Source organism: Cebus imitator, unplaced genomic scaffold, assembly GCF_001604975.1.
Source record: "Cebus imitator isolate Cc_AM_T3 unplaced genomic scaffold, Cebus_imitator-1.0 Scaffold15, whole genome shotgun sequence".
NCBI classification, from domain to species: domain Eukaryota; kingdom Metazoa; phylum Chordata; class Mammalia; order Primates; family Cebidae; genus Cebus; species Cebus imitator.
In genome coordinates, this window is record NW_016107330.1 from 2,246,404 (window position 1) to 2,256,437 (window position 10,034).

At 56.0% G+C, this 10,034-nt stretch overlaps 1 protein-coding gene across 4 annotated transcripts in view; it reads right to left on the reverse strand.

Moving 5' to 3' along the window:
* MASP2 (mannan binding lectin serine peptidase 2) overlaps positions 1 to 8,615 on the reverse strand; it is a 24,177-nt gene extending 15,562 nt beyond the window's left edge. For 2 of the 4 annotated variants that reach the window (XR_001817873.2, XM_017503927.2), the window contains exons 1-6: positions 8,515 to 8,615; positions 8,204 to 8,432; positions 7,868 to 8,045; positions 6,473 to 6,604; positions 4,391 to 4,587; positions 3,938 to 4,085 (exon numbers count right to left, since the gene is read on the reverse strand). Coding sequence is in view for 3 of the 4 variants with exons in the window: in XM_017503927.2 (XP_017359416.1) it covers positions 3,938 to 4,085; positions 4,391 to 4,587; positions 6,473 to 6,604; positions 7,868 to 8,045; positions 8,204 to 8,432; positions 8,515 to 8,561 (931 nt within the window). In the remaining variant the exon portion in view is untranslated. Of the gene's footprint in view, positions 1 to 3,937; positions 4,086 to 4,390; positions 4,588 to 5,455; positions 6,002 to 6,472; positions 6,605 to 7,867; positions 8,046 to 8,203; positions 8,433 to 8,514 lie in introns of those variants that run through there. The other 2 variants (XM_037729649.1, XM_017503937.2) reach the window with 2 other exon arrangements.
* Between the last annotated feature and the right edge of the window lie 1,419 nt (positions 8,616 to 10,034).

A 10,034-nucleotide genomic window follows, 5' to 3' on the forward strand; every position in this document is an offset into this window, starting at 1 on the left:
AGTTTAAACTCTCAGGTGATTTTGCAAATGAAGGTTTGTTGTTTTCCTCAGGACTGAGCCAAAGGTATGTGAGAAAGCCACGTATGTGGGAAGATGGTGCAGTCCCCATAAATGCAGCCTCCTCCATGTCAAGAACTTCAGAGCCACGGCTCTAAACCAAGGGCAAGTGTAACTTCGAGGAAAAGTGCTCGGGGGAGCCTTTGGGACCTTCGTCGGACTGGACCTGGGTTTAAATTACAGCTCTCTGTTTCCCAGTGGCTATGTGTAACCTCTCTGAGCCTCAGTTTCTTCATCTGCAAGATGGGGGCTGCTGTGGAGATCAAATAAAACCACCTAAGCTAGTGCTTGGCGGCACTGTCATTGACCCTCACAGCAGCCCTGTAGGATGGCTGTCGTGGCATAGGGAGAAAAGCAGGCTTCCCCTCATGAGCACCTATCCACAGTGCTCAGGCCACCAGGACACTGTATTCCACTCCAGCCCCCAAACCCTGGCCTCCACTCACCCCAAGGCTTCAGTGCTCCCCAGCTACCCCTAAAAACCCACCGGTCAGTTTCTGAGTCCACTGTTCCCTCCAGCATCTGCTTTCTAGGTCCAGTGGTCTCTGCTAAGCCGCTGGGGCAGCTGTGTGCACCTGGGTGCCCCTGACCCAGCCTGTGTCCTGGGGCAGCTCTCAGTCCCATGCAGGTCGTAAAGTCTCCCCTTGAGAAATCAGTCTCCAGGGACAGCCTCGGTGGACCTGTGGGAGCCCAGGGCTTCTAGCACTTGAGGATTTGTCATGAGGAAGAGGTGGTGGAAGTTCTCCCAGGGCCTCAGAGGGCAGAGCCAGGGCCAGCGGGGGTGATCACAAGAGGTGGAGTGCGTAGATCTTGGCTCCACACTTCTCAAGCTGTGGCTCTGCGGTTCCTCCATGGTCAGAACCCCCCTTTTCCCTGCCCCAACTCATACCCACACCTCACCTTCCACAGCTCCACACCCTGAAGAGTGAAGCCTCTGGGCTTTTGCACACACTCCTCTGCCACCTAGAACTCTGTCCAATACTCACTTATCCTTTCAATTCAATCTTGGTGTTTCCTATTCCAGGATGGCTTCCTAGCTTCTAACCCCTGCCTGGTGAGGTCCTCCTTCGGACTCCCAGATTGCCTAGTGCTTGGCTCTAAGCTGTGCTTGCCACAGGGCTCTGGTTATGTTTCTGTGACTGTCCCATCACTGGACTGAGCAGCGGCTGTGGGAACTGTGGCTTCCACATTACACGTCCCTGGTACACATCGACAGTATGGAATGATGGGTGGATGGAAGGATGGTGGATGGATGGATGGATGGATGGATGGATGGATGTATTAATGGGTTGGTGGATAGAAGAATTGGTAGGCAGAAGGATGGGTGAGGGATACATGGCTGGCTGGAAGGATGGATGGATGGGTGGATGGATGGATAGTATTGGTAGGTAGGAATATAGGTGGATAGATAGATGCCTGGAAGGATGGATGGATGGATGTATGGATAGATGGATGGATGGATGGATGGATGGATGGATGCATGGATGAATGCATGGATACATGGATGGATGGATATAGTTGGTAGGTAGAATGGGTGGGTGGATAGATAGACAGCTGGAAGGATAATTGGATGGATGGATGAATGGATGGATGGGTGGATGGATAGATGCATGGATGGGTGGATGGATGGATGGATGAATAGATGCATGGATGGATGGATGGATGGATGGATGAAAGGATGGATGGATGCATGGATGGATGGATGGATGGACGGACGGACAGACGGACAGTGGATGGATGGATGGATGGATTGATGGATGGATGCATGGATAGATGGATATGATTGGTTGGTAGAAGAATGGGTGGGTGGATAGATGGACAGCTGGAAGGATTTATGGATGAATGGATGGATGGATGGATGGATGGATGCATGGATGCATGGATCCATGGATGCATGGATGGATGGATAGGATTGGTAGGTAGAAGTATGCGTGGGTGGATAGATGGACAACTGGAAGGATGAATGTATGGATAGATAGAAGGATGTGTAGGTAGAAGGATGGGTGTATGGTTGGATGAATAGAATGGATGAATAGAAGGATGGGTGGATGGAAGGGTGGGTAGGTAGATGGATAGAAGAATGGTTGGATGGATGGGATCAGTGCATGGATGAAAGGCTGGAAGAATGGGTGGATGGATGAATGGATGGGTGGGTGGATGGATAGGTGGATGGCTGGATGGGTATGTAGAAGAATGGGTGGAGGGATAGATGGATGGCTAAAAGGATAGATGGATGAATGGATAGGATTGATAGTTGGAATAATGGGTGGGTGGATAGATGGATGGCCAAAAGGATAGATGGATTAATGGATAGGATTGGTAGTTGAAATAACGGATGGGTGGATAGATGGACAGCTGGAAGGATGGATGAATGAATGGATGAATGGATGGGTGGATGGATGTGTAGGTAGAAGGATGGCTGGATGGATGGATAAATAGAAGGATGGGTGGATAGAAGAATGAGTGGGTGGATAAATAGAAGGATGGTTGGCTGGATGAATGGATAGGAGGATGGGTAGGTAGAAGGATGAGTGGATAGATGGCTGTGGAAGAATGGGTGGGTCGGTGGATAGATGGATGGGTGGATGTGTAGGTAGAAGAATGGGTGGATGGGCTGGGCACGGTGGCTCAAGCCTGTAATCCCAGCACATTGGGAGACCGAGGCAGGTGGATCACCTGAGGTCAGGAGTTCTGCCAACATGGTGAAACCTGGCCAACATGGTGAAACCCCACCTCTACTAAAAATACAAAAAAAAAATCAGTTGGGCATGGTGGTGCATACCTGTAATCCCAACTACTTGGGAGGCTGAGTTAGGAGAATCGCTTGAACCCAGGAGGCAGAGGTTGCAGTGGGCCAAGATTGCCCCATTGCACGTTGTACTCCAGCCTGGGCGACAAGAGCAGAACTCCATCTCAAAAAAAAAAGAATGAGTGGATGGGTAGGATTGGTAAGTGGAAGGATGTGTGGGTAGATAGCTGGAAGGAAAGAAGGATGGGTAGATGATGGATGGATGGATGGATGGATGGATGGATGGATGGATAGAAGGATTGGTGGCTGGGTAGATGAATATAAGGATGGGTGGGTGGAAGGATGGGTGGGTGGGTGAATTGACAGAAGGATGGATGGATGAATGGATAGATGGGTAGGTAGAAGGATGAGTGGATGGATAGATGGATGGCTGGAAGAATTGGTGGATGGATGAATGGATGGGTGGGTGGATGGATGGATAAGATTGGTAGGTAGAAGGATCGGTGGGTGGATATATGGATAGCTGGAAGGATGGATGGATGGACAGATGGATGGATGGATACATGGATGGATAGATGGATAGATGAATGGATGGATGGATGGGTGGATGGAAGGATGAATGGGTAGGTGGAGGGACAGATAGAAAGGCGGATGGATGGATGGATGGATAGAAGGATGTGTAGAAGGATGGGTGGATAGGATAGGTGGGTGAATAGATGGATAGCTGGAAGGATGAATGGATTCATGATAGAAGAATAGATAAGTAGAAGGATGAGTGAATGGACAGGTGGATGGCCAGAAGGATGGATGGATGGATGGATGGATGGATGGATGGGTGGATGCCTGGAAGGACGAGTGGATAGAAGGATGGGTGAGTAAAAGGGTAAGTGGGTGGGTGAATGGGTGGCTGGAAGGATGAGTAGTGGAATGATGGATGGGTGGCCAGCCGGAGGGAGGGACAGTTAGTGCTTCCCCTTAGAGGGCTGCTGCCTCAGACCTCAGACACCACTAAACCTGGTGTCCCTTCCTAGTCTTGGCCCAGAAGGAGCCCCACACTCTGCAGCTCCTTGACACTCCAGGAGAAAGAGCAGCTTTGCACTTCCAGCTGGGATCTGAGACCCACTTGCTCACCTGTGCTCGTGTAGTGGATCTTCCAGCCTGTGTGGTCGCCTGACTCATCTGTGACAAAGGTGATGGTCACGTTGTTGCTTTTTGTTTCAATCCTGCGGGGCAATGTCTTCCCACAGAATGGGCCTTGTTCCTCTCTGTCTGTTTGAATCTGAGAAAGAAGTTCATGAAAGCTGGGGAGCTGCTGCCCGGGGTCTTAGGGATCCACCTTCTCAGTTCAGGGACAGCCAATGAGGCCAACCCAGGTGACAGATCAGGGTGCCCCTCCCCGCTCTCCCTCTCACACTTGCATTCAGAAGACCCCAGTCTTAGACCCCGATAGAAAGATAGAGTGCCTGGAGAGGCAGGGGTCGCTGAGGGGGACGGGAACATGGTGGGGGCCGTGCTGTAGGAAGTAGGGGAGCAGTTGGGCTGAGGGGGGGATCTGGGACAAGATGAGGGCCCCAGGAGCCAGACCTTGAGGAAGTCATAGGGACACAGGGTTTCGGGGTGCGTCTCCACATCGAAGGACTCCACAAAGTCCAGGATGATACTGAACCCCTCCTCCAGGTGGATGCTGTAAGTGCAACTGGAGAGTTTGGGGTAAGGCTGTGGGTATTCAGGGCTGCTGAGCTCCCCAGACCGCTGGGTGAAGACCTGGCCCCAGCACAGGGCTGGAAAGAGGGAAGGAGAGGAGTGACTTGGCGTGCCCTCCATCAGCCCTTACACCAACAGCAGGGTGGGCTGCCTTGGGGAGCAGGACACGGGGCAGGGACGAGGCTGGGACATCGGCATCCCTGAGTTGAGCTGGGCCCTGCAGGTTGCCAGCCTCCAAGGCCTAGCCAAAAACCAAACGACCCACCCGATGGCTGAGGGACAGTTTAGAGAGGGGGTTTCTCTTGCTTTGAGGCTTTAACTGAAACAGGCAGCACTTGGGACAGAGTGTAGGGGCCTCATGCACACCCCCAGAGAGTGTCGGGGTGTCCTGGGCCAGAGTTACAACCCCAGGGTACGGGCTGGAGCATGAGTTCTGCCAGGCTCTGCCGGGGCAGTGGGGGTCGGAGGCGGATGAGCACACAGGAAGAAGGAAGAAGGGACACTCTCCTTGATCCCTGGGAATGTGGGAAAAGGGAGGAGTGTCTTCTCGAGCCTAGGGGCCCCTTCGGTACTCCCCCAAATTCCCCTACAGCCACCCCAGCGATTCCCAAGTTTATTCATCAGGAGTCTCCTACCCAAACCCAACCAGGACCAGCCAGCCCCCTGCGTTCCTGGGAGAACCATCTGGAAGAAGGTCCTCTCCTCACTCTCCTCCCCCAGGTCTGGCACCTGCCCTGGAGGCAGCTCCTGGAAGTTCAAGGCTACAGTGATCCTGACTGAGTCTGGTCCTCTCTTTCCTCCCGGGAGAGCTGATGCTGCAGCCACAGGTGGGGCGCTGGGCTGCGCTCCATCCCTCAAGGAAGGCTCGGTCCCCATCCCAAACCATCACCCCACCCCCAGCTGCAGTGGGGGGCATTTGAGCTGTGAGGCCCCTAGGAAGTGAGGAGCCCCAACATTGCCTGCCTTTTTCCCTGTGGCCGTGCCCTTTGGGGCAGTGGGAATCACCCCTGGATTTGGGGGGTCCAGATTGCCCCCCTCAATGAATACCTCCCAGGGTGTCTCCTCTCTGGGTCGGACTCCTCCAGGCCACACCCTGAATGGGGGTGGTTCAAGATTACTCCAGGCTCAGCCTCTGGTGACCAGACCCTGCCCCTCTCTGGGCCTCAGTGCCCCATCTTCAAAACGTAGGGTGAAAGCAAGACCTTCCGGCCAAGGAGCCAGGGCCCCCTGGAGGGGGCGCCCACAGACCTGGTTTTCCTCAGGCTGGGAGGAGGGTAGGCAGAGGCGCGCACCCTGCCTCCTCCCCACCCTCCCACCCCAGAGACACGTGGCAGCAGGTGGGGCGGAGCCAGGTTTATTATTGGATCCGTAGGGGGTGAATGGGAGTTGGGGCGCAGCCATCTCAGCCCGACCTGCTGAGGCCAGCAGGCTGGCTCTGGCTTCTGACCTGCTGGGCAGGCCGGAGCTCCAGGGGAGGCCAGAGGCTCTGCTCTGGAAGAGACATCGAGAGACAAGGAGAGACACCGAGAGGGAGACACCGAGTTGGGGGGCAGGGTCAGCGCCAGCAGGGGTGCTGCCCACACCCCAGAGCACTGGCCGGTCCCACGGTGCAGGGGTGCAGTCCTGAGGAACCAGGCCAAGGTCCCCCTGACTCTCCCACCCCAGGAGCTGGCTACGGCTGCTCGAGGGGGGAAGTGGCTGCGGGAGGTGTTCCCAGAGCCCAGGCGGGGCCAGGTACACGGGGGAGTGTTCGAGTTGCCCCCAGTCGCTCGGGAGGGTGGCACTGGGAATGGGCCTGGCTGGTGGGAGGACAGGCAGGGCTGAGAAGGGAAGCTGGGGGGGTGCCTAGAAGCACCCAGTGTCCAGGGCCCAGGCCCTCCACAGCCCTGGGCGGAGCAGCAATGGCCCTGAGGAGCTGGGTGTGTCCAGGGGAGGGTGCGTTGGGCCCGGCACCTCCCTCACCTGAGCAGGTGCGCTTGTTCCGGTGCAGGACGTAGCCTGCGCGGCAGGAGCAGTAGAAGCCGCCCAGGTGGTTGTGGCAGTGGTGGTCACAGGCAGGCGCCTCTCCCGGAGCCAGCTGGCACTCGTCGATGTCTGGAGGAGAGGCAGGGCCAGGCAGAGGCCGTCAGGAGGGAAGGAGGCGGGATCCAGCCTGGCCTCCTCCCAGGAGACCCGTGACCTCAGAGCGGACCTCAGAGGAGGCCTCTTCCTGTCTGGGTTGGGGACCAGCGTCCGGCCAAGCACCTTACAGGCCCAGGTCGCTGTAGGCTCCCCAGAGCACTGGGAGGAAGATGCAATCAGCACCTCTGTTTGTTGTTGTTTTTGTTTTTTGTGTTTTGAGACAAAGCCTCACTCTGTCACCCAGGCTGAGTGCAATGGCATGATCCTGCCTCAGCCTCCCAAGTAGCTGGGATTACGGGTGCATGCCACCACGCCCTGCTAATTTTTTCAGTAGAGACGGGGTTTCACCATATTGGCCAGGCTGGTCTCGAACTCCTGACCTCGTTATCCATCTGCCTCGGCCTCCTAAAGTGCTGGGATTACAGGTGTGAGCCACCATACCTAGCCAACAGCACCTCTGTTAAACCAGCAGGAGGTTCGGTGTCCAGCCAAGGCCACCAAGCTAGTAAGGGGAGGCAGTGAAACTCGGGCCCACACTACGGCACTGAACCTTGCGGCAGCCCCCTAAGGAGCAGAGAAGTTGTGCCACTTGCCCGAGGTCACACAGCTGGTCTCTGCAGGGAATGGGATCTGAACTCCAGCATCCCGGGAGCACTCCCGCAGGAAGGGACCCACTTTCTCTGCTTTAAATGGGGCACTCAGCCCCTGCCACGTTTTTGTTTTTTGAGACAGAGTCTCACTTTGTCACCCAGGCTGGAGTACAGTGGTGCAATCTCAGCTCACTGCAGCCTCTGCCTCCTGAGTTCAAGCAATTCTCCTGCCTCAACCTCCTGAGCAGCTGTAACTGCAGGCACATGCCACCACGCCGGCTAATTTTTGTATTCTTAGTGAAGGCGGAGTTTCGCCATATTGCCCAGGCTGGTCTTCAACTCCTGTCCTCAAGTGATCAGCCTGCCTTGACCTCCCAAAGTGCTGGGATGACAGGCATAAGCCACTGCACTCAGCCAGCCCCTGCGCCACTTGAGGCAATGCTCTCCTCAGGTCCTTGGCTCAGAGCTGGGGCTCAGCCCGTGTGCCTGGAGGTCACGGCTCTGTTGGTCTGTGTATTGCAGATGATGGCAGCCCTGCCCCAGGGGAGTTGGGGGGGACCAAAGGCAGGGCTGCCTGGCCTAAGACAGCGTTACCCCCACAGCCAGCTGCACAGGCTGAGATGCCGCAGGCTTCCTCTTGGCTCACCCTCGGCAGCATAGAAGGCCTCGAACCCCGTGAACGGCTTCTCGTTGGAGTAGTCGGAGCGGAAAGTGACATCCAGGCTGGGGCCCGTCGAGTAGAATGTGTCATTGCCGGGGGCCCGCTCCGTGTCCGTGCTCTCCCGCCCGCACAGCGTGGCCAGCACCTTGGCCCCCGAGCTCAGCTGTGGGGTCAGGTGTCACAGGGAGGGAAGGCAAGACCCAGGCCTGATCTCCCTCCTGGCCAAGGCTGGCCCCTGCTCCCTGGTGTCCCCAAACCCTGGCTACCCCTTGGGGACCCCCCCAACCCTGAGAGACACCTGCCCTCATGCCCTGACAGCACCTTGACAAAGTCGTACTCGCAGAGGTGGGAGAGCTCCAGGTCGAAGTGGGTGAAGTAGAGGCGCAGGCGGTAGCCGGGGGGTGCGGTCAGGGTCCAGCGTCGCTCCTGGTCATTGGCATACTCCCTTGGGAAGCCAGGGGACACCAGGCGCCCAAACACAGGCTCAGGCCACTTCGGGCCCGAGGGGGTGGCCACTGAGCCACACAGCAGGCCCAGGAGGGTCAGCAGCCTGCGGGCAGGGCAGGGGGGTGAGGGCCCAGGCCTGTGCTCCCACCCCACACCCTGCAGGGAGGCTGCGGGTGCCCACCTACCTCATGGTGTGCTCGTCCAGTAGGCCTGGACTGGTCTTTCGCCCCATGCTGGTCTCACCTTTGATCTGTTTGTCCAGTGATCTGCCCCTGCCCCCAGGCTCCCTGACTCTGGGATTCTGGGAATTGACCCCATGACCCCAGCCTGTCCAGAATTCCAGGCAGGGAGGACAGGCTGCTCCAGGAGCCAGGAGTTGGACCTGGACAACAGCGGCCTGGAAAGAAATCCTGGCTCTGCCCCTCACCCCCTGCCTTTTTTTTTTCTTTTTTGGATCTTGCTCTGTTACTCAGGCTTTTGTACAGTGCTGTAACCATAGCTCACTGCAGCCTCTACTTCCTGGGCTCAAGCAATGCAATCCTCCCGCCTCAGCCTCCCAAGTAGCTGGGACCACAGGTATGCACCACCACGCCTAGCTAGTTTTACTCCCTCCAAGAATGTCTCCAAGTTTCTGCTAGGGTTAGGGGATGGAGAATAGGGATTGGCTAGGTTTTGTTATTGTTCTTTTCTTTTAGAGACAGGGTCCCAGTGTGTCACCCAGGCTGGAGTGCAGTGGTGTGATATCACAGGTCACGGCAGTTTCAACCTCCTTGCCTCTAGCGGTCCCCCAACCGTCAGCCTCCCAGGTAGTTGGGACTACAGGCACACGTCACCATGTCTGGCTAATTTTTCACCTTTTTATTTTTGATGAGATGGAGTCTCACTGTCACCCAGGCTGGAGTGCAGTGGTGCAATCTCGGCTCACTGCAACCTCCGCCTCCTGGGTACAAGTGATTCTCCTGCCTCGGCCTCCCGAGTAGCTGGGGCTACAGGCATGTGCCACCATGCCTGGCTAAGTTTTGTATTTTCAGTAGACATGAGCTTTCACCATGTTGGCCAGGCTGCTCTTGAACTCCTGACCTCAAGTGATCTGCCCACCTTGGCCTCCCAAAGTGCTGGGATTACAGGCAGGAGCCACCATGCCCAGCCTTTATGCTTCTATTTTTTGTAGTCTTGCTGTTCAAATGGGAGGTCTTGGGCCGGGCGGTGGCTCACGCCTGTAATCCCAGCACTTTGGGAGGCCGAGGTGGGTGGATCATGAGGTCAAGAGATCGAGACCATCCTGGTCAACATGGTGAAACCCTGTCTCTACCAAAAATACAAAAAATTAGCTGGGCATAGTGGCGCGTGCCTGTAATCCCAGCTACTCGGGAGGCTGAGGCAGGAGAATTCTTGAACCCAGGAGGCGGAGGTTGCAGTGAGCCGAGATCCCGCCATTGCTCTCCAGTCTGGGTAACAAGAGCGAAACTCCGTCTCAAAAAAAAAAAAAAAAAGGAAATGGGAGGTCTTGCTGTTGCTCAGGCTGCCTAATTTCTTTAACACCTCCAGAAGGACCTGGTGCCACCAATTCCTGATTCCACTGCAGGCTTAGGAGTTGCTTTCCAGACAGTTAGTTCCACACCTGTTGATCTGTTCTTCCAGCTTCTCGAACTTTGGGGCTGCTCCTTCCTCTTTCACACACTCTATCCTCATGGATTCCTGTGTT